Source organism: Arabidopsis thaliana, chromosome 5 (assembly GCF_000001735.4).
Source record: "Arabidopsis thaliana chromosome 5, partial sequence".
NCBI lineage: Eukaryota > Viridiplantae > Streptophyta > Magnoliopsida > Brassicales > Brassicaceae > Arabidopsis > Arabidopsis thaliana.
Window position 1 is genome coordinate 6,089,438 of NC_003076.8, and position 20,092 is coordinate 6,109,529.

The window sequence follows — 20,092 nt, forward strand, 5'->3', positions numbered from 1 at the left end:
TAATGGTTTGACTTTTTGCCTAATGTTTGCTTGAAAATACAAATTATACAATGGAGTTAATAAAAGTTTAGAACTTGTGGAATCACAAAAATTACGGTCAGGCAAGAGGTATATGTTTAGGATCAGCAAGTTATTTGATTAACTATCCTTTGATTATTAATCGAGGCCCTCCAAGCACGATTCCAATTCTAACCTCGATAATCAATAGACAACACAAATTTTGCATTGCAAAGATCAATTTTTGTGAAATCCAAAAGTAAGCAAGTCAAAGGGAGAAAACTTAAGATATGATTAACAGCACACAGCTAGATTAGGTCAAATGGGAAATCAAAAGATTAAAACAATATATGCTATGTGCTTCACTTAGCTTACAGATCAAAACAACATCAAACTAAGCATAACACAACTTCTATTGATCTACTCAGGAGCAAAGACTAACGTTAAGTCCATTTGTTTAACAGAGATTTCATCACACTGTAGTTTATAGCTAAGCCACATTAAACAACAGCCTTCTCATAAACTCAACAACACCTAGATTAAGTTTGTATAAGAAACGATTAACCTAACCTTTGATCGGACTATGCAAATGCCACACATATCAGGACAAGATATAAAGAGTAAATACCGACAAGACAATGAAATAAAAATAAGAAAATAGTAGACATAACAAAACATAAGTTTCTTGGAGAATCACCATAATCCAACAAGCATAATAAAGCAGAAATTATAAAATCTAAAGAGTCTCACAAGTCCATACTCCCAAAAAAACCTTACGATGATTCCAAATTGAAAAACAAAACACAAACCAGCTTTGTTTAACGGTAACTCTTCTGGTAACGAGAACGAGCACCACGACCACCAAACTTCTTCGGCTCACACCTCCTCGGATCCGCCACAAGCAGAGTCCTATCATACCTCACCAAGATATCCTTAATCTCCTTCTTCGACTGCTCATCCACATACTTCTGGTAGTACGCAACAAGAGCCTTCGCGATACTCTGACGGATGGCGTAAACCTGGGATGTGTGACCACCACCGTTGACACGGATCCTCATGTTCACACCAGCGAAACGGTGCTTTCCGAGGAGAAGAACCGGCTCGAAGATCTTGAATCGGAGGATCTCAGGCTGGAAAAGCTCGATTGGGCAACCGTTGAGCTTGATCAAACCAGATCCACGCTTGCAGTGAGTGACGGCCACTGCGGTCTTCTTCCTTCCGAAGCATTGCACAGATTCAGTAGCTGGTTGAGTCGCCATGGTTAGGGTTGCTCCTTGCTTTAGCTCTCTCGTCTGCCGCTAAAATGAAACCTAATGCACAGAGTGGGAGGTGCAAAGCGAAATATAGGGCTTTATATTAAGCGATATAACTAGGGCATCCTCTCTAATACGCAGCGTTTTAATAAACTGTTCAAAAAATAAAATAAAATAAAATAATAAAAATCAATTCCACGTCACTAGTTACTACTATCGTCTCTTCTAAGGTCAATCTTATCGGAGAGATTTATTCCGGTGAGAAAATGTTACTCCTTCGTCGTTATTCCGGCGGAAGTCTTTACTCGATCCTCCCTATCAGAGCCTCTATTGAATCTACTATTCGTCATTTCAACAGCCTCGAGCCTTTGCAAAGCTCTGATTCGACTCCAACTAAAGGCGATTACTTCGCCGCGATCAACCACGTTGTCAATATCGTCCGCCGCGAGATTCACCCGGAGAGATCATTGAACAGTCTCCGTCTACCTGTAACCTCCGAATTCGTGTTCAGAGTCCTCCGCGCAACTTCTCGTTCCTCCAACGATTCTCTCCGATTCTTCAATTGGGCTCGATCGAACCCTAGCTACACACCAACCTCCATGGAATATGAAGAGCTTGCTAAGTCCTTAGCTTCACATAAAAAATACGAATCGATGTGGAAGATCCTCAAACAGATGAAGGATTTGTCTCTCGACATCTCCGGTGAGACACTCTGCTTCATCATTGAGCAATACGGTAAGAACGGTCATGTAGATCAAGCCGTAGAGCTTTTCAACGGCGTCCCGAAGACTCTAGGATGTCAACAAACCGTTGATGTTTACAATTCCTTGCTCCATGCGCTTTGTGATGTGAAGATGTTCCATGGTGCTTATGCTTTGATTCGGCGAATGATTAGGAAAGGTCTCAAGCCTGATAAGCGGACATACGCTATCTTGGTTAACGGATGGTGTTCCGCTGGAAAAATGAAGGAGGCTCAAGAGTTTCTTGATGAAATGAGTAGGAGAGGGTTTAATCCACCGGCTCGTGGTCGTGATTTGCTTATTGAAGGTTTGTTGAATGCTGGTTACTTGGAATCTGCTAAAGAGATGGTGAGTAAGATGACCAAAGGAGGGTTTGTTCCTGATATTCAAACTTTTAATATTTTGATTGAAGCTATATCTAAATCAGGGGAAGTTGAATTTTGCATTGAGATGTATTATACAGCTTGCAAGTTAGGTCTTTGTGTAGATATTGATACTTACAAGACACTAATACCTGCGGTTTCAAAGATTGGAAAGATTGATGAAGCGTTTCGGTTGTTGAACAATTGTGTGGAAGATGGGCATAAGCCGTTTCCGAGTTTGTATGCTCCGATAATCAAAGGAATGTGTAGGAATGGGATGTTTGATGATGCATTTAGCTTTTTTAGTGACATGAAGGTGAAGGCTCATCCGCCTAACAGGCCGGTTTATACAATGCTGATTACAATGTGTGGTCGTGGTGGGAAATTTGTGGATGCGGCTAATTACTTGGTTGAGATGACAGAGATGGGTTTGGTTCCGATATCACGGTGCTTTGATATGGTTACTGATGGGTTGAAGAATGGCGGGAAGCATGATTTGGCTATGCGAATAGAGCAGTTGGAAGTTCAGCTTAGAGGAGTTTGATACTGCTAAGAAAGGCTTTTGAGGCTTCTCCTAAACTCGGATACTTGGGATTCTGTAGAAATTCAGCTACTTCTCCATTGATCTACCCTGTATATCTTGTAGTCGAAGCTTGTCTAACTGTTGGTTAGGTTATACTTCGGTTTGGGGGTTGAGTTTAGTTGGTCTCCTGACTAGTTTCTTTCCAGGGAAAGTGGCGAGAAACATTTTGTTGTACTACTGTTTTTTTTATAGATCCATCTGTCAGATCAAATTTACGTATTGTGCTTTTCGTACAGATTACGACAGATGAATCTTCAGAGCTCACATTACCAAAGAAACAGTGATGCACATAATACAAGCTCTGATGTTAATGCATTGATTCGTTTGCAAAACTAAGGTCCAAGCCAGACAGAGAAATAATTATTTAACCAATGCAAAACCGTTCTTCATTGATACTAAGGTGTGTGCTTTGTGGGCAACCCAAACAATATTCTACAAGCTTTTAGAGCCACAAAATAAAAGAAGTACCAACAAACAAATTATACGAAAGGGCACAAAGTAAATGATGAAACTACTCTGCGATTAGCAAAAGGTTTTGGCCTCGGCGAGAAACACCCATGTATGAAGATGCCTTTCACATGCTTATATGTCAGCTTCAAGGAAGTTTTGAGATAGGGTTACCTAAAGAGGAAGAAAAGTTACATGAATAAGGTGTATTCTTAAAAGGATTAACAAGACTTTACAATGGTGATAGATATAAAGGATTCAGTTACCTTCTCGCCTAATTTGAAGGGTGGCAGACCCTTGTAAGGGCATGTACCGCAGCGGAAGGCATCACCGAGCCCACACTGAAAGAATTGTTTAAGAAATTTTCAGTCTTGTGGAACCAAAAATCCAATGCATACTGAGAAAGAGATGGGTAAAGAAGCTTACGCTGCCGCATGATGATTGTGGATTCTCGATTTGATCCTCTGTGAGGCCCAGCTTCACAGCTTTCTCCTCAATTTCAGCTCTACCACAGACGCAGTTCTTGCAAGCTTTTTTAGTGGTCTCACAACCGCTGGCTGCAAAAGATGCAAGATATCTTAAACACAAGGAATGATATAAGGATAACAAAGATCATGTGGCTGTCTTTAATTACCAACAGGAAGCTGTGGCTTCATCAAGTCCTCCTCTGTTAAAAGAGAATCTTCATCAATAAGATCCACGTCGTCATCTAGATCAATCTTAAAGAGATTTGTTACAGGCTTTTTGAGAGCAAATGATGAACCAATCTTCCAAGAAGGTTTCTTTGCCTTAATCTGCATTTGACAACATGATTAACTGTTATATGATGAGACAAAGTGAGAGTATATATGCAAGTTTGACAGATAAGTAGAATGAAGATCTTTTATCCTTCATGTTAAAGGCCTAGAATAAGCCTGAACCGAAAAAGCAAGCTTATATTCTTATTTCCGTTCAAGAAAAAACGTTTCCTCATACTAAAAGAAAGAGAAGATAGACAGGACGTGTAAAAGTGCTCACCCCAAAGGATAAACTGAACGTAGACAATTTAATTGATTTCAAATCAAGACACTGTGGCTCAAGAAAACCAGCCAATGTCACTCTCCTTTGAATGGTCTGCAAGGAAGACGCCATAAGATTAATAAAGAAAAGTTCAAAGACACCCCATTATACATAGACTAGATACACGACACAAACCTGTTGAATTTCTCCCGTTTCACCCTCCAAAACTTTGCACACAGAAACCGTGCCGCCAGGCTTCAAGATTCTTGAGAACTCACCACATATTTTATCACTTGGGAAATCAGATGTTTTGGAAATGGCTAATACCGCCTCCACAGAGGAAGCATCCAAAGGAAACTGATCTGCAAAAATAATCAATAGTCCAACATAAAGAGAAGAGGACACAAAAGAATATCCCACAGCATGTCGTCTTCAAGTGTTCTCACCCTACAAAATTGCTCATCTCTCCATATACAGACACGAATCTTCCTATCTACATACACACCAGACTAACCATACTACAAGCTTAACTAAAGCAGTCTAACAACTATTTCATAACCTGAGCTAAAAAAAAAAATCGGAGAACAATTAGGAACAGAGATTTACTTATTGTGGATGCTTGAGTAATAATCAGAGGATCAAAACTCTCAATCACTTCCTTTCCAAGCTCTTTCATTATAGCTAAAACAGAGCTAACAGGTAACACCACATCATCCGTCACAGCCAAAACAGTCTTCTGATTCATCATCGAATCCTACAAACCAAAAAACCCAAAAACATTAAAAGACTAAACTTTGAAAATAAAATCCACAGATCATCAAGCTACAAACACAAAAAGCTAACAACTTTTATTGCTTTTTACAACCTAAAGAAGCAATTTTTTTCTCCCGAAGCTCTTATGACATGCAAATGAATCAAGAGAAACAAATAATCGATTCGCGCAACCCAACACAAGGCTAAAAAGTTTAGAGATACACAAAAACAGAAATCGATCTGAGGAACAACAAACAATCAGAAAATAAAATTGAAGATAGACAACAGAAACATTAACTTACCATAATGGAGAAATCTATGTAAAACCTCGCGAGATACTCAAAAACCCTAAAAATATATATATAGCTGTGTAAATTGTTTGCCTTTGAAGAGGAATAAGAAAAATCAAATCTTCTGACCTTTGTCTCTCTCGCTGGCTTTTTTATATCTTTTTCGCCGACTCTTTCCTTTTCCTTGGTTCTGCTATAACGCGGTTTGGTCAAACCGGGTTTACGTAGAGAAATCAGGAAAAAAAAAAAAAACGGGTTACCCGATTGTTTATTGTGTTTTTTAAAACGGGTTCGGATCCAAAAGTAATAGATACGGCCCATTTAGACACACGGGCTTAGTGCCCATTTTAATATGAAAAAAAAAAAAAAACTACTTTTAAGAAAAAAAACGTTAACTACTGTATTTTGTAACATAAATAAAAGGTATATATATATGACATTGTGACACTATCTCATATTAATAACTTCTAAGGAAAACAAAATGAAGACAATTGTTTGTTTCTTAACTATTCTAATCTTAGTTTCATCATGTAAGTATTTATAACTTAATCTTAGAATCAAACGTATATCAATAATTTAACTATATTTTCTTTCTCTAATAATATTTTAGTTAATAATAATCTTGTTGTATAATAATAGGTGAATCGAAGAACAAGAAAGTGGTGATAATACCGGGCCCAAAAGGAGAGCGTCCTGATATTAAGGTGGTAGAAGGCCCATCAACAGTTGAAGATGACTTTTGTTACGATTGTGTACGTCGTTGTATGGTAAAGGGTGTCGGTTTCTATTTTCGTAGTTGTAAAGGCTTTGTCTGTCGTTGTTATTATCCATTCATGGGTGGCTACGGACCGTAGTTACAAAAACTTTGTCATTGTTATACACCTATAGTTTGGTGATGATTATTGATCATCATTTCTATAATTAATCAAATAAAATAAATTTTCTTGTTTTCCTCTTTTCTTAACGATTTTTTATGTAAGTTTTCTGTCATATATTGATTTCGATGATTCAACCATCTATAAGTGAGTGCTACATTTTCTAATCTTTTGCTTTCACTTATTTCTCACAAGTTTAATCTTAAAATTCACTGTTTGCGCCAAAAAAAAAAAAAAAAAAAAACTGTGATTACTTGTAGAAATACTTCGGATTTCGCAACTAATAAAACAGTTTTGTTTTAATTAACGTTTGATAGGAGAAAACAAAATTAGCAGTTTTTTGGTCTTATAATGAAACAAAAGGACACATCTTCCATATATCAAAATATAAAGAAACAAATCAACAATCGTCATGAAATGCCTCTCTGAGGTAATTAAAGTCTCGAAAGCAGACACATCATTCTCAAACCTGATATGTGACAGCAGTGCGCGGCTTTGTTTGATGGCACAAGCCGTTTTGTCTTCGAGAGGACAACGAGCTTTAAGCATGGAGAAGATATGGTTGTTTAGCCGCCCAATCGAGCTTTCTTCATCTCTTCCAACAAACCGTCCCGATGGGTCGCACGCCCGACACACATGTTTGGCCTTGTGTGTCCATAACTCAAAATAGGTGACCATCCCTTTCTTACACATTAAAAAAGAAGAAAAAAAAAAGAACATTCAGACAGAGAATGAGTGGATTCGACACCTCTAAATGTAACTACATATGCATTCATTAGAACAAAACGATTATAATTTTATTTTGTATATCACTTAACATATAAAAAGTTCATAAACAAAACGATCAAAAAGTTTGTGAGTATTATCTTTTAATCTGAAATAAACATTCAATTACTAAATACCATAACTATGCTATTACTTCTTTGAAAGATAAATGTTACTTATAAAATTAATTATTTTGTAACATAAGTAAAAGATATATATATGACACTATGGCACTCTCTTATCTCAATAACTTAAAAGCGCTTAGCAAAAGAAAAGAAAATGAAGAGTACTATTTTTGTTTTGACTCTTCTAATATTCGTTTCATTATGTAAGTATATTTTCGGTTAATTAGGGTAAACACGTATCATGTTTTATACTATGTTTGATAACAATTTCTTTACCAATAAGATTTCAATATAATCGTTTATGTTTCCTTTTCCTTTATAGGTACATCGGAAATAGTGGTTCCTTCTTCTTTTAAGCGTGTCGAAGGTCCTGTAACAGCTGCATCGGCTGATTTTTGTTACAAGTGTTCACGTGGTTGTTATAGAAGGTATCGACGTCCTGTTTTTTGTCAAGGCTCTATCTGTCGTTGTTCTTCCTTTATTGATGATGGTTATTGATAACTTATATAATTAATAAATTAAATAACTTTATAAAGTATATCAACCCAATTTGGCCCCCCAAAAAAAAAGAAAGTATATCAACCCAAATGTTATATGTTTTGAATACATGCACCAAGGTGAAAGATTATGGGAAGGTACTGAGTATATAACCAAACGGACCCGAAAGCCAAAATTACTAGGAACGTCTGTGTATGCGTTTATCTTCGGTAACATACAAAGAAAACTCCATTGATACAAACGATTTTCCAGGTTACTTGTTCAGAAAGAAAGGTGGATACATGGTTATTATGAAGAAGAAAAACACATTCTGGTTATTGTACAAATTGTATCAGCCAACGGTGCCTTTCTGAGGTAGAGTCTCGAAAGCAGACACGGTATTCTCAAACCTGACACGTGGCAGCGGTGCGCCGCTCTGTTTGATGGCACATGCCGTTTTGTCTTCTAGAGGACAACGAGCTTTAAGCATGGAGAAGACATGGTTGTTCAGCCTCCGAGCTTTCTTCATCCCTTCCAACAAACCTTCCCATCCCTTTCGTACACATAAAGAAAAAAGATATTCAAATGGAGAATGAGAGGATTTAAAAAAAGATATGTACATGAAAAAGATATGTAGTGAAAATCTACCTGATGGATTTGTGGATTCCTATGGGTATGTGAAGCAGAGACAGTTTCAACCTCAGAGACATTGAGTACTTGGTACGAGAAATCAAACAACTCAAAGTGAAGTTGCTGGCCGAGCAAGTAAATAATGGTGCAACCACCCCAAGCTATTGAATCACCGAGGACTTCATGTTGAGCTGACTGTGGAGCTGTTATCTCCTCTAGATATCCCTGAGTTCATTGCAAACTTTATATAAGAATTGAAAAGAGAGAAATGTTGCTGCGATTCAAAAAAGATGTTTTGATAAGGTTTGCGGTTTTGGATGGCTTACAATCTGAAGACCACCGTATATACGGTAAAAATCCTTTGAAGTTGTAATATCAACGAAGCCAGTCTTTGGAGGAGCACTCCATTTACTGCAATATTTGTCGAGCGACGCACTTGTGAATGCAAGTGTGTATTCAAGAACACTCCCACCGTTCATGTTTGCCTTGTACAAAAGATCTGCACATATAATATAATACCGAAAAGATTAAAACTGTCACAAAAAAAAGAAAGAGTAAAAAGGAAACGGGTGATGAATAGCTACAGCTCTTAATTAACCTGCAGCTTCTGCCTGTTTGGACATGGTATAGAACGCAGCTGGATTAAGACAACCTGGACTTGATACAACTGCAGAAGTTGCTGACTTTAAGAGATTGACAAGAGGGCTTTCGCCGTCTTGAGCATTAACTATCTGTCCTTCAGCACCTGGGATTAATCCCAACCATGGAGCTGTTTGCATGAACCGCTTTGTGTCTACCTCTCTCTGCGTAATAAAGTATTATAAACATATGATAGACTAAATCAGAAGAACTTTTAAATTTAAATCTTTACAATCTGTCTGACAGGACTGACCAATACGATATCGAGAAGTCCCATTGTATATATCACACTTCCAATTTCCTTTATTCCTCGTAGAACTTCTGATTTGAGTTCTGACTTAGTGCCCCAGTTTAGTTGCTCTCGTATAAGCTTCATACAACCTTTAAATGAAACACCAAACATATCAGTAAATATAACATCACAGAAAATCGAAACACAACAAGAATACTGCAACCGGGCATTAACCTGTAACACCACCATCAAAAGAAAGCAATCCAATGGACTTGGGCAATGCTTCTTGCAATCCAGAGATCATTGGCTCAAGTGTTGTTATCTGAAAGTTTTAAGACAAAAGAGCTATTTTAGCTGGTTCCTTTGTATAATTAGTACTTCACAAAAGGAATAAATGGTACAAAAAGTGCAAATATACCTTATTTGATATATGGTCCAGTAAAGCTCTTATTAGCCAAGGCAATGATCTGGACCCAAGAAGTTTAACTATGGAAAATAAATGTGGTATCCCGAAAAATCCACTATGCAATCGTGCAAAACTTTGATGCGCTGCATTTAAGTCCTACCAGAGAAGGAAAAAAATGCATGAGAACAAAAAATATAATATGAGACCAAAGACACTATAGAGGTAACCACAAAATGGGTCTATAAGATTGTTTCTGAACAAATTAAAAGTACAAAAATGGCCTAAAAGATTGTTCTTACTTGAGTGCCACAATAGAAACTAGGCTTAGCAGAAGGCACTGATGGTTTCTGAGTAGGAGGAACTTTCGATGAACGGACAAATCGCTGAGTGGTATTGCAAAGAATGAAGTTTGGTAGGAAATCACTCTGCATCTCTGACCAAATCTAGCAGGCAACAAAAAAAAAAAAATCAAAGATTGAGAAAAATTAGACTCAGGACTTATATTTTGTATGGCTGACCTGTGTAGCAAGTCGACTTGAAAATGAGACAAGAGATATGTTTTCTTGCATTTCATTCAACATGAGACTGAAAGGGTCTATGGAAAGATCTTGTGAAAGCAATTCATGCGAGTGCTTTAGGATATCTATCAGCTTCTCCAGTTCCTACAATTGAAGAGAGCATCCACTTTTGTATATTTTAAACGAAACTTGTTATACATACAGAATCAAGATTATGAAAAAGGAAAACAAACTTACCACTACAGCACATAGGTCCTGGGACTCAAAACGGTCAAAAAGAAACTCCAGATTCTCTCTAAAGATTCTATTCATCCTTTGAGCGATCAAACTTCTTAAATTAATTGTTCTACCAAGTATCTGCATGTCACACCAAAACTCAGTAAGAAGATTGTTTAAACATGCCAAGCCACACATAATTAGAACCACTGCTTGAAACATAATCTAATCCTATGTTAGGTCATAACAATGGAGCTAAAGATTCAACTAATTGTGACTTTCTCTATAACAGGAGAGTAGTATTATTATTCACCTTTACTTTTGTCATCTTAAATAACGCAGTAAACCTCACAGGCTGGATGGAGAACTTTTCACCATTGTCCAAGGCAAAGAGAAATGATGGATCAAGAAGCTCACTGTTGAACTCGACAATGGATGATAAAAGGGTTTAGTTCCTCATTAGTTAACAGTGAAGGGGGTAAATATATCAAAAACCGTGTAATTAGGTACCTTGCTGACCAACTCTTGTAATATGTGAATATAGACTCCGAGAGCCTTGAAACAAATATATCAAAACCATGGTCCACCTACAGAAAGAAGACAGGAGACAAGAAACGATAGTATTGTTCAAGGAACCTTTTCATTCAAGAAGACCTATAGGATTATACCTGTTGAGATCAGAATTGAAATCTAATTACCTCAGCTTCAATTTCATCATAGAGGAATCTCTGCCTCAGAACAACCAGAGCTTGTTGAGCTGAGTCATTATAAATGTCAAAAGGTAGCAGAACACTCTCAAGAAGGCCTGAATTCTGGGCTTCCAGAATGTAGTCTATCAGCATCCATGGTAGTGAACACTCAATCGGGAACTGCAGTAATGAACGTATAATTTGTAAGAACAAGTCAGGGCTGCAGTGAAAACAAAGTGGCAAAATATAGTTATAACCTTTTTGTAATTCCGCATACCTGAATAACACGTGAAGACTCCAGGTAAAATTCTCTAAACCACAGGAACCCCAGATCAGTCAATATTCCAATACTTGCTGCAGCCATCGTAAATTGAAGTTGAGGAGTCAGCTTACAAAGCTATTGATATGGCTCAATAAACCAACCAAAAAGACATTTAAGCATGTGGGTTACCCGAGTAGTCCAATATGTGCAAGAAAAAGCTGAGCTTGTAAAAAAAAGTTTCTAATTGCTTTAAGTCATTAACAGGAATCTCAGAGCCATTATTTCCAAAGAATCCCCCTGGCCTCCTCAGATTTCCACCAGAGACAACCTCATATATCAAAAACTGCAAGCAATGCACCTGAAACAACAAAAAAGCAAGAAGTTCAAGCACTGGATCTTACCATCTGTTGTTGTACTTAAAATCATCTTGAAATGGACCCAAACCTGTGCTGCTGTTGGGGCAACAGGCCTCGGATAAAAGAAATTCCCTCTGCTTTCATCATTTCCATGTTGTGAAGATGGCATCTCATGTTCGGGCCTGGTATTTGCCATCCAGTCAGCTGAAAGTGTCCGCATATCAGAAAGAATCCTGAAATGCAACCATACATATGATAAGTTAACAATATGCAAAGCTTAAGTTTAAGAGAACATGGACTTGAAACAGAAAGAAAATAAAGGAAAACCAATTCACCTTGAGAGATCTTTCTTCTTTCGGAAGGTGGTACGCAACATTGTGGCTAACGTGTTCTGTACAAAATCTTGAACTTCGGCATGTATTGTCTCCCATAAAGCATCTGCAACTAATGTGTCACAGCGCTGCAGCATCGATCCTACACTCTTTATATAGCCAACAAGTTCTACCAAGGCTTTCCTTTCTTCTGCAGTATAATTGAACCTCACCACCTATTTAAAAGAATCCAAAACTTGTTACCATAAAAGATAAAACTTTTCGAAAATATTTCACAAGTATTACCTTCTCGTAATCAGAATATGATCCGGAGGCTTCAGGAGTCTCTCCTGCATCCCTACATGGGCGAGAGAATTTCCAAGCACATTGCTCCCAAATGCGTGCTGTCCATCTACTTAACAGTTGGAAACCTTCAACAACCATATCGTACATGTTTCCTTTGACCTCTCTGCACCATTCAGTATATGCTCCATCGTTTGACTTCAACAGCAATAACTGCATGAAAGCAAGTGAGAACAACATCCTAGAGACTCAAAATAAGAACAAGAAAATTGGAGCTCCAGGGATAGAGATAGCTTGAGCACCTGATTCATGGATGAAGCAAATCGGATTGTGAAATCGTCATGCTCAGCACGGAGAGCTCCAATGTGATTGACTATCAAATAGTGCCTCTGATATGTAAAATATGTTAAGGCTTGCAATTTTCAAAGCATGTGTACGGTTAACAATAATCCAGATAATAGTTAAAATAGGCAAGTAACAGTGAAAATATTAAAGGATATTCTAGCGCTTCACGTGGAGGGAGCTCATGAGGTGCTGGAAGAGTCAGAAGGCGAGTCTGTGATGAAAACTTTTGAAAGTATACCGACAATTCTTTCAAAATTGCAGCAGGAGAAAGATGGAGATCTGGAAACGCAGGAATGACAGGATCATTCTGATAGCCGAAAAACACACAACAAATATGACAATTAGCGACTTGGAAACAAGGCTTTGCGGTATATTGGTTGTGAATGCGAAAACAGGTATAACATGAATCTCAATACCTTGAAAATGTTTATCAATCTGTTGAGTTTTACCCTCTTGTATAAAGCCTCGGTATCTTTCTCAGATGGTGTTGCTAAGACAACAAGAACAGGTAGAACCCGGAGAAGAATATACCGCTCAGGAAAAAGTAGTGCAAAATCCAACTCCAGAGACTCCACGATGAAGACTATGAGAACTTGGAGAATATCTTCCACACTGAATTTACTAAGGAATCCAAAAGCTTGCAATATAGTCAAATGGCACAAGGGACTTGAGCAGCATGCATATCTCAGATAGACAAACCCATAATAATGTCTTTAACAGCCACACGATGGTGATAAATGTCTGGAAGAAAGGATACTTGTTTACACGGAACATCTCAACGTGCAGGTTGAGTAAAATAGCCCATCTTGTGCTCAGGAAGATCTGCATACATAAGAACTCACATTTTCATTTACGACAAACCACAGGGGAAGGCATTATCAAATGATTGCATAAACAAGCCATGCAAACACCTGCAAGTCGTCTAACTCTTCTCTCATTGTATCTGTATCTTGCCACTGCGCACTGACTTGAGTGAATGTTCTGAAAAGAGTGAAACTATCTTAAGAACATAAACTAAAAAAAAAAGCTTCTAGGAAACTAATTCAACTCTTAAATAGAGCTTTAGTAGCTGAAAGGATTAGTAACAAACATCGATCTACCTACATTCAAGTGTCCTATTTGCAGAAAATATAGATAGGAAAGATAAAAGTATTATATCTTTCACCTCTTATACCAAGAGAAATCATTAGGAATGCTAGCTTTAGCATTTTTAAGATGATCCAGCTGAACCAAGACGTCAAGCAACTTTAGCATTGACCTATATTAAGTAAAATCACAGTTAAACTATATACACGAGGAAAGTTAATCATCCAAGGATCTAATACAAAACACAAAATAAGAGTTATAACCCACCAAAGATGTGTGACTGTGGGACCATTGATCCGCCGTTCAGGTCTGGAAAACCGCTGCATGTCAGCAGCTAACTGCACAGACAGAGAATATACGCACATTATTTCTGATACAGGAATTTATATAAAACGAGTTGGACGAGGAAGGATATACACCGCACTTTAGCTGAAGCCGACGATTGCCATCTTTGAATTTCGCGTAAACGGCTCATTTCTAAGTCCAAAACTTGATATGTTTCTAGATACAAATCCGCTTGACTATGCTTCATAGATTCGGGAAGCTGCATGTATATCATTAATAAAGAAAGTTATGTGTGTTATGGAAGAAATATACACAACAACACCCAGCAAGAAGTACTGTATTTGATATTATTTTCAGTAATTTCTATCATTCGCTATTATTTATACAGAGAACTTTGTTGTTGCTTTTATTTTTGCATTATAACTGCATTATACTTTGTAGTTCAAAAAAGAGTCTCGTACAGTTGCTACGAGATTTCGAATACCATGAAGAACTAACGCATAGCATAATTCTCAAAGCTACATTTTATCAGATAAAATGTCTAAAGGTAGATATGCAATGGAGACAAGGAGTGTAGTGATAGATTTCACAAGGACCTGAGGCAGTGCTTTGACACAACTTCTATATGTGTATAGAATTGACGCCATCTCTTTTCCTTCTTGTATAAGTGTATTCTGCATATATACAATTGGTTGAAAACTTACTTGAAGTATTCAAATATAACACGATTAACACAACATAACCGTAAAAATATCAAATCGTAATTTAATCAGTCTTTCTAAGATGAGGCAAATGAAGAAGAATAGCCATATACCAGCTGGTTAAGAGCTTTTGTGTCTTCTGATAGAGACAACCGGTATGCAGCGACGTCACTATATTCTACAGAATAGTAATAAAAAAAAAAACATCTTGATTATTTGGATTTTATGGTAAAAGAGTGACAAGAGAACAATGAAGCATACCGATGGGACTATCGGTTGCTGCTCTTTCAGCTGAAACCATCACAGCCGGTCCTTGGACTTCTGGTTGCTCATCCTATAACCAAAATTCAAAATGCTTCAAGAAAATGTACTAGAGTGACTTCAAATTTTTCAAGAAGCTACTTAAATCTTCAACATTTCGTTGAAACTTATTTTACTGCTAACTTAGGCAAAGATCCACAGGTGATTAAACAATATATGTGATAATTTTACACGAAAAGGATTTAACAAGAAATAGAAACAATAATTTCATATCCTTTCTAGAAGAAAATTTTGAAATATGAACTCCGGAAAGAAAATTTGTAGTCAAAAGGATCCAAAGACCCACAATTTCTAAATTTTACCAAAATCTAGAATATCGAAGTTACCTCTAAGGAGAATGTGGAAAGAGCTGCGATTGCTTCCTCTACAGGAACCGCCATTGAGTCACCTGGAAAGATCAGACGAAGCAATTAGCAACATTGGGCGACTAAAGGATAAAGCTTTCAACTTTAAGGCTCTTACCCAACAACAATGGAGAGGAGAGGAGAGCTGCTACTACTTCAAGTCAATTGATTCGCCTTTCTTCTGATTCTTTACGGACAGAGATCGATAAATTCGCTACTACTCTGTCCGAACCAAATATTTCGCAAAGTTGGAAGCTTTCTTTTTCTATTTGTTTTTCTGTAACAAAAAAAAAATGTTTCTTTTTGGGTCCTCGTTTGTATTTTCACCTTTCAGAATTTTTCTTTAGTACATATTTGTTCAATCCGATTAAAGCTTTGAGAAGAAGCATTACATTTGTGTCTTTACTATGAAGCAAACTTGATGACAGCTAAATCATTATTTACTGATTCCTTTATCCTCAACCATTTCTTATTTTGGGAAAATACATAAGAGTAATACCAGTAACAAAACAAAATAGATATAAATACAATTTTACAGTGAACAACTACTGAACATAAAATAAGTTACTTTGTAGAATCAGTAACAACTTTTAAGGTTTAACCGGAGCCTTAAACCAATCCGGATAAGAACCAGCAGGTGTTGGTGCTATCGGTGTGAGCATGTAAACCGTTCACGGTTAAGTGTTAGTAGCCTAATGGAAAGGACATGCCGTCTAAGTCTAACCAGAAATTTTTGTTGTAAAAACATATGAATTGAGAATGAAACTCTAGAAAAAGCGAAAACTGTCTTGGATTCAAAATAAAGTACTTTCTTTAGCTACAAAAATAGGGAATACAATAAAATGGAGACGAAGATGATTAGAAGAAGAAGAAGAAGAAGAAAGAGTAAATTATTCATCCAATTGTTTCAAAAGCCTGAAGAGACCAGCTGCTTCTCGAACCCGAGAAAACTCAATGCAGAAAGCTTGAACTTCTATGAATAGATCCTTCACTGTTACATTTTTTACCCAAAAAAAACATATATCACCCACAATTGTACATCATACTAATAGACTATAAAAGCTTCCTCTGTGAATGTATCTAGTGATCTTTCTGTGTTATTAGCAAAGCAAAACGCCTAATTTGATAGCAATCAGTCAGAAACAGAGAATGCATACCGTTGATGATCTTGTTACGAATTAAGCTTTGCAAGAAGACGCAAACAAGCCGTACAAGCCTATTCTGCATGTATTTGTCTTGCTGCTACAGATCGAAAACAATATATCACTATACCGTTAACAAAACAACTACATTGAAATCAACAAATCCGAGAATCATATACACAAAGCACATAATGCAAAGCACAAGCAGAAGTTTTTTCACACAAGATTATAGGATGGCGTTATGGATACTCATAGAAAGCTTTGTTTTAAGTACCTAACGGGAAATCAAAAGGACGCTTTGTTTTAATACCTTAGCGTTCTCACAAGACGATATGCAATTAGTGATGTACATCCGTATGAAGTCCTTGGGAAGTTCAACTGCAGTTGTGAGCCTATTCACAACTTCCATTGAGTGCAGGCTCATGTCCATATTTCCTAGAGCTTCATAATAGCTGAAGAAGCATTCTTAGATTCCCACTTTAAAAGTTATAATTTTGGTCGAAAGTAAATGGTGGAACCAATAAGGTGATGACTTACTCATTAATCTCTGTGGAGTTATTCAACTTGGTGAGAATTTCAACTGCTATCTGAGGATTGTGCTCTACTAATTGCTGAGAATAAGAAACTAGATCACATGAAAAAAAGAAAAAAGAAAAAAACCACCTGCCAGAAAATGAATCACATACCGGCAGCTTCCGTGGAGTTATTCCGCAGTGAAAGACAAGCTTTGGGTCATTTGCCAATTCTGTAATGATGTCCTGGCCAGTAAATAAATAAAACAAGTTATTTCAATCACTCAAAAGATCCAGGTTTTCTAAATTCATCAGCTATACGGGCAAGGCTGATGAAATAAAACATCACAATCACTATTTATCTATTGCACGGTTATTTTCCATAAACTCTTACTGCAGTCAATTCCTTCTTAATATCCTAGATCTTTAAATCCAATGAGAAAGGAAATACTAGAGTGATAGCACGAGCACGACTTCTCTCTCAAAACTACTGCCATACAATGGCTGCCTTTACAACCTTTAAAATTTGTGCATATGTAGTTACTGTCCCATTGCTATGTTAACTTGCTTATAAGTGTTAGAGTAAGATAGGTAATAAAATGGTCAATACTTGTATGATTTTATGCGCATATCAAGAATTAACGAGCGATAACATACCTCTTGCTCCGTAGGTGAAAGTGTCACCTTTAAACCCTTAACAAGCAAGTCTCTAACTGTTGCACCACTGCTAGTATCAGCACACATTTTATCGTCCCAAACAAGCTCATGCTTGTTATCAGGGTCAATCCAAAGCAACTGTAAGAAGTTGAACCATTTAGGTCAGTTCGATAATTTTCTGAACCAGTTGAATAAGGGGTTATTCTTATTTTTACCTCGCTCTGATGAACTGGGTACCTTGGTGGACATGGACGGATCCACCTAGGACCTAATCCCCCCATTGTCAAATTTCCTAAGAATCCAGATAGTGCCTCATCCCTATCACCAGATCCAATTCTGGGATTCACTCCAGCTTGCACATCAAACCTATAAGATTATTTGACTCAATGATCATTCATACAATCAACTTCAAATTGGCACATTAATTATAACACAGAACATTAAGCTTGGAGGAAAACTGGAAGCTTGAAAGAAATAGATCAGATTCAACTGTATATAACAGTTAGAAAGAAACAGAATCCCCTGACTCATAGGTTACGTACTCTGGAGAGTTAGGATCACACCCACGAGGAACATCAGGATCATGCAATAGCTTTTTCAGGGAATAGTCTGCAAAAATGTGACTAGATGGTCCAGGATCGGCTTTGTCGCCATACTCTCGTTGCAGCTCTCCTAGTTCCGGAAAATCCTGACAGAGCATCCCCATATTAGATCAATAACTGGAAAAGGTTTCTCTAAATGTTCTCTAGGTAATGTTAGGCATAATAAAGGAACAGTTACGATGAAGATAAAATATCTTAAGAGATATAATTGGAAAGAAGATATCTATGCATCAACCGCTCTTACATGAGTTGAAGGATCAAACGATCTGATATAATCAACAGCTGAGAGTTTGAGAATCTGCAAGGGAGCACACTTTCGTTACTTTAATTGATCATGATTACTTACGTAGTATCCACAGGTCACAGAGCTCATAAAATTTTACGAATCAGGACTTGAAAAAAATATCAGAAACGAAAGAAGGCTTAGCATATGCCTGATAGGAGTGATGGACTTAATTATGACAGAAATAAATGAGCCCAGCAAACAAGTTTAAGGAGATCAGTAGTCTTAGAGAGTATATGTGAAAAGGGAATTGCATAACATATTTATGCATAAATTTTGAATTTTCATGGATTAGCAAAAAAGAAGCAGGCAAACAGCTATATCCTACCTCTTTCACGTTGTTGTAACTATTCCATTGTAACAGGTGGAGAAGAAATGCCCTTTCAGACTTTTCCAGCTGTTCATTACAAGCAGCCTGCAAAAGGCATAGATATTGTTATTCTTTCAAACGATAAGACCACGTCATGCTAAGACACAAAACATGTTGGCTTAAATCAATCTAATACACGGAAACTCAACATTCTCAAATACCATGCAACTTGGAGAAACAAATGGTCTGATACTATCTACCAAGCTTAACACTTAAATATGCTTACGAAAACCAAATTATATCAGTACCTACGATTTTCCAGGATTAAAAACACACTTATTACGACGTTAGGAGACAATCAACCAGAATTGGGATTCTCAACAAAACTGAGAAAGTAAAGAAATTTGCATTTGTACAATGTATTAGAGGCACAATGAAGGGTGCTTACACTTATCATTTCAGATAAAAACGGGTTGAAAGATGGCTTCTGTGAAGAATAACACTGGTATATGATACCAAATGCAATTAGACGTTCAGTATTCTTAAACATCTGCTGATCCTGAAATGGAACAAAACTTCATTCAATTAGTTCCGCAAAGAAATTAGAAATGGTTATCAAATGTAAACACGCCTCAAAAGTATTTGTTATCATCACTTTCGAATTGTCCCCTGTGTATACAATCAGTAGAAGAACACTCTTAACACTAGATTTCATCAACGAATTCAATATACAGCACAGAAGAGACCATTTCAGCAGACACGAAACCAAACCTCGAAAGAAAACCCTAGATTCAAATCAAATCATTTCGAGTGAAACAATCCAAAAACCCCTAAAACTCGCTACTCTCCCACACAAACACGAAGCCAAGCATCGAGAGAAAGTTCAAAAAAGAGTAAGAAGAGGAACAAAGCATGCCTGCAACATCATGGAAAGAGAATTGCAGACACTGAGGTAACGAGCGCTTTCGAACTTAGAGTCGAATTCCGATAAAACGTCTTCCATCGGCCGGAGATCCGATTTGAGCAGAGACAAAACAATCGCCGACTCTTCAATCCTCATAATCATCATCGTTGATCGATTCATCCCTAAACCTGGATTCCCAAATTCAATTCCCAATCTATCTCTCTGTAGGGATTTTGTTTTCAAAGTTTCATGCTCTGAAATAGACCTTATACCTCTTTCTCAGTGAGAAGGTTCGAGTCTTTTTGGGAAGGCTACTTTTGGTAATTTGACTTTTCCTCACAGCTTTATTAACTTTGTAAAGGTTTTTAAGAG

General features: G+C 37.2%; 8 protein-coding genes across 17 annotated transcripts; 4 read left to right on the forward strand and 4 right to left on the reverse strand.

Moving 5' to 3' along the window:
• Window positions 1-274: 274 nt before the first annotated feature.
• Window positions 275-1,367, reverse strand: AT5G18380 (Ribosomal protein S5 domain 2-like superfamily protein). 3 transcript variants are annotated; one of them, NM_001203401.1, is made up of 2 exons: window positions 916-1,324; window positions 612-769 (listed from the first exon to the last, which is right to left on the reverse strand). In NM_001203401.1, exons 1-2 carry the CDS (start codon window positions 1,254-1,256, stop codon window positions 691-693), a joined length of 420 nt encoding a protein of 139 aa, NP_001190330.1. In that variant the 5' UTR covers window positions 1,257-1,324; the 3' UTR covers window positions 612-690. The 3 variants fall into 3 exon arrangements, with proteins under 3 accessions (NP_197339.1, NP_001190330.1, NP_001078601.1); NM_001085132.1 differs by having other exon boundaries at window positions 612-742; window positions 874-1,324; NM_121843.3 differs by having other exon boundaries at window positions 275-1,367.
• Window positions 1,368-1,453: 86 nt separating this feature from the next.
• AT5G18390 (Pentatricopeptide repeat (PPR) superfamily protein) lies at window positions 1,454-3,220 on the forward strand. The gene has a single exon (NM_121844.2). It carries the CDS (start codon window positions 1,517-1,519, stop codon window positions 2,894-2,896), a length of 1,380 nt encoding a protein of 459 aa, NP_197340.1. The 5' UTR covers window positions 1,454-1,516; the 3' UTR covers window positions 2,897-3,220.
• A 24-nt stretch (window positions 3,221-3,244) lies between these two features.
• AT5G18400 (Cytokine-induced anti-apoptosis inhibitor 1, Fe-S biogenesi) lies at window positions 3,245-5,643 on the reverse strand. 3 transcript variants are annotated; one of them, NM_180513.1, is made up of 9 exons: window positions 5,437-5,550; window positions 5,247-5,337; window positions 4,988-5,135; window positions 4,577-4,743; window positions 4,400-4,495; window positions 4,017-4,176; window positions 3,809-3,939; window positions 3,649-3,723; window positions 3,245-3,556 (listed from the first exon to the last, which is right to left on the reverse strand). In NM_180513.1, exons 3-9 carry the CDS (start codon window positions 5,127-5,129, stop codon window positions 3,518-3,520), a joined length of 810 nt encoding a protein of 269 aa, NP_850844.1. In that variant the 5' UTR covers window positions 5,130-5,135; window positions 5,247-5,337; window positions 5,437-5,550; the 3' UTR covers window positions 3,245-3,517. The 3 variants fall into 3 exon arrangements, with proteins under 3 accessions (NP_850844.1, NP_568363.1, NP_001078602.1); NM_001085133.2 differs by lacking the exon at window positions 5,247-5,337 and adding an exon at window positions 5,554-5,639 and having other exon boundaries at window positions 3,284-3,556; window positions 5,437-5,482; NM_121845.3 differs by lacking the exon at window positions 5,247-5,337 and having other exon boundaries at window positions 5,437-5,643.
• A 262-nt stretch (window positions 5,644-5,905) lies between these two features.
• Window positions 5,906-6,348, forward strand: AT5G18403 (Putative membrane lipoprotein; the record flags this gene model as incomplete). Its single annotated transcript, NM_001036819.2, has 2 exons — window positions 5,906-5,954; window positions 6,064-6,348. The coding sequence occupies 2 exons, from the start codon at window positions 5,906-5,908 to the stop codon at window positions 6,276-6,278; spliced, it is 264 nt and encodes an 87-aa protein (NP_001031896.1). The 3' UTR covers window positions 6,279-6,348.
• Window positions 6,349-6,711: 363 nt separating this feature from the next.
• AT5G18404 (uncharacterized protein) lies at window positions 6,712-7,155 on the forward strand (the record flags this gene model as incomplete). The annotated part of the gene is made up of 1 exon (NM_001125775.2): window positions 6,712-7,155. One exon carries the CDS (start codon window positions 6,712-6,714, stop codon window positions 6,967-6,969), a length of 258 nt encoding a protein of 85 aa, NP_001119247.1. The 3' UTR covers window positions 6,970-7,155.
• Window positions 7,156-7,309: 154 nt separating this feature from the next.
• AT5G18407 (Defensin-like (DEFL) family protein) lies at window positions 7,310-7,721 on the forward strand. Its single transcript, NM_001036820.2, has 2 exons — window positions 7,310-7,392; window positions 7,512-7,721. Exons 1-2 carry the CDS (start codon window positions 7,344-7,346, stop codon window positions 7,685-7,687), a joined length of 225 nt encoding a protein of 74 aa, NP_001031897.2. The 5' UTR covers window positions 7,310-7,343; the 3' UTR covers window positions 7,688-7,721.
• Window positions 7,508-15,667, reverse strand: PIR121 (transcription activator). Of its 3 annotated transcripts, none has more exons than NM_203072.3 (31): window positions 15,429-15,667; window positions 15,293-15,354; window positions 14,907-14,979; window positions 14,759-14,823; window positions 14,541-14,618; window positions 14,084-14,203; window positions 13,927-13,997; window positions 13,739-13,831; window positions 13,485-13,554; window positions 13,331-13,395; window positions 12,990-13,185; window positions 12,729-12,880; window positions 12,531-12,624; window positions 12,232-12,441; window positions 11,950-12,161; window positions 11,703-11,847; window positions 11,448-11,616; window positions 11,274-11,350; window positions 11,006-11,176; window positions 10,818-10,894; window positions 10,621-10,723; window positions 10,329-10,448; window positions 10,092-10,235; window positions 9,873-10,016; window positions 9,586-9,729; window positions 9,402-9,489; window positions 9,189-9,316; window positions 8,895-9,099; window positions 8,623-8,795; window positions 8,315-8,521; window positions 7,508-8,219 (listed from the first exon to the last, which is right to left on the reverse strand). In NM_203072.3, the coding sequence occupies exons 2-31, from the start codon at window positions 15,344-15,346 to the stop codon at window positions 8,019-8,021; spliced, it is 3,849 nt and encodes a 1,282-aa protein (NP_974801.2). In that variant the 5' UTR covers window positions 15,347-15,354; window positions 15,429-15,667; the 3' UTR covers window positions 7,508-8,018. The 3 variants fall into 3 exon arrangements, with proteins under 3 accessions (NP_974801.2, NP_197342.3, NP_001119248.1); NM_121846.4 differs by having other exon boundaries at window positions 7,861-8,219; window positions 8,895-9,093; window positions 9,180-9,316; window positions 15,429-15,543; NM_001125776.1 differs by lacking the exons at window positions 7,508-8,219; window positions 8,315-8,521; window positions 8,623-8,795; window positions 8,895-9,099 and having other exon boundaries at window positions 9,132-9,316; window positions 15,429-15,594.
• A 178-nt stretch (window positions 15,668-15,845) lies between these two features.
• On the reverse strand, window positions 15,846-20,064 carry AT5G18420 (CCR4-NOT transcription complex subunit). Of its 4 annotated transcripts, none has more exons than NM_121847.5 (12): window positions 19,733-20,064; window positions 19,265-19,375; window positions 18,835-18,921; window positions 18,468-18,521; window positions 18,164-18,309; window positions 17,837-17,987; window positions 17,622-17,759; window positions 17,139-17,210; window positions 16,990-17,063; window positions 16,763-16,904; window positions 16,468-16,549; window positions 15,846-16,301 (listed from the first exon to the last, which is right to left on the reverse strand). In NM_121847.5, the coding sequence occupies exons 1-12, from the start codon at window positions 19,898-19,900 to the stop codon at window positions 16,201-16,203; spliced, it is 1,326 nt and encodes a 441-aa protein (NP_197343.1). In that variant the 5' UTR covers window positions 19,901-20,064; the 3' UTR covers window positions 15,846-16,200. The 4 variants fall into 4 exon arrangements, with proteins under 4 accessions (NP_197343.1, NP_850845.1, NP_001332174.1 ...); NM_180514.4 differs by having other exon boundaries at window positions 16,046-16,301; window positions 16,468-16,552; window positions 19,733-19,948; NM_001343546.1 differs by having other exon boundaries at window positions 16,085-16,301; window positions 16,763-16,893; window positions 19,733-19,960.
• Between the last annotated feature and the right edge of the window lie 28 nt (window positions 20,065-20,092).

What these genes read in the sequence shown, in the direction of transcription:
- AT5G18380 (NM_121843.3), bottom strand. Translation starts at nt 1,256, where the DNA reads ATGGCGACTCAACCAGCTACTGAATCTGTGCAATGCTTCGGAAGGAAG.
- AT5G18390 (NM_121844.2), top strand. Translation starts at nt 1,517, where the DNA reads ATGTTACTCCTTCGTCGTTATTCCGGCGGAAGTCTTTACTCGATCCTC.
- AT5G18400 (NM_121845.3), bottom strand. An exon ending in CGTTCAGTTTATCCTTTGGG is followed by an intron (nt 4,177 to 4,399) that starts GTGAGCACTTTT and finishes TGTCAAATGCAG; the next exon opens with ATTAAGGCAAAGAAACCTTC. An exon ending in CCTTCAAATTAGGCGAGAAG is followed by an intron (nt 3,557 to 3,648) that starts GTAACTGAATCC and finishes CTTCCTCTTTAG; the next exon opens with GTAACCCTATCTCAAAACTT.
- AT5G18407 (NM_001036820.2), top strand. Translation starts at nt 7,344, where the DNA reads ATGAAGAGTACTATTTTTGTTTTGACTCTTCTAATATTCGTTTCATTA. An exon ending in TCTAATATTCGTTTCATTAT is followed by an intron (nt 7,393 to 7,511) that starts GTAAGTATATTT and finishes TTTCCTTTATAG; the next exon opens with GTACATCGGAAATAGTGGTT.
- PIR121 (NM_121846.4), bottom strand. Translation starts at nt 15,346, where the DNA reads ATGGCGGTTCCTGTAGAGGAAGCAATCGCAGCTCTTTCCACATTCTCC. An exon ending in CAAAAGCTCTTAACCAGCTG is followed by an intron (nt 14,619 to 14,758) that starts GTATATGGCTAT and finishes GTATATATGCAG; the next exon opens with AATACACTTATACAAGAAGG. An exon ending in TGGACCATATATCAAATAAG is followed by an intron (nt 9,490 to 9,585) that starts GTATATTTGCAC and finishes TAAAACTTTCAG; the next exon opens with ATAACAACACTTGAGCCAAT.
- AT5G18420 (NM_180514.4), bottom strand. Translation starts at nt 19,900, where the DNA reads ATGAATCGATCAACGATGATGATTATGAGGATTGAAGAGTCGGCGATT. An exon ending in CGTTTGATCCTTCAACTCAT is followed by an intron (nt 18,310 to 18,467) that starts GTAAGAGCGGTT and finishes ATGCTCTGTCAG; the next exon opens with GATTTTCCGGAACTAGGAGA. An exon ending in ACCCAGTTCATCAGAGCGAG is followed by an intron (nt 17,760 to 17,836) that starts GTAAAAATAAGA and finishes AACTTCTTACAG; the next exon opens with TTGCTTTGGATTGACCCTGA.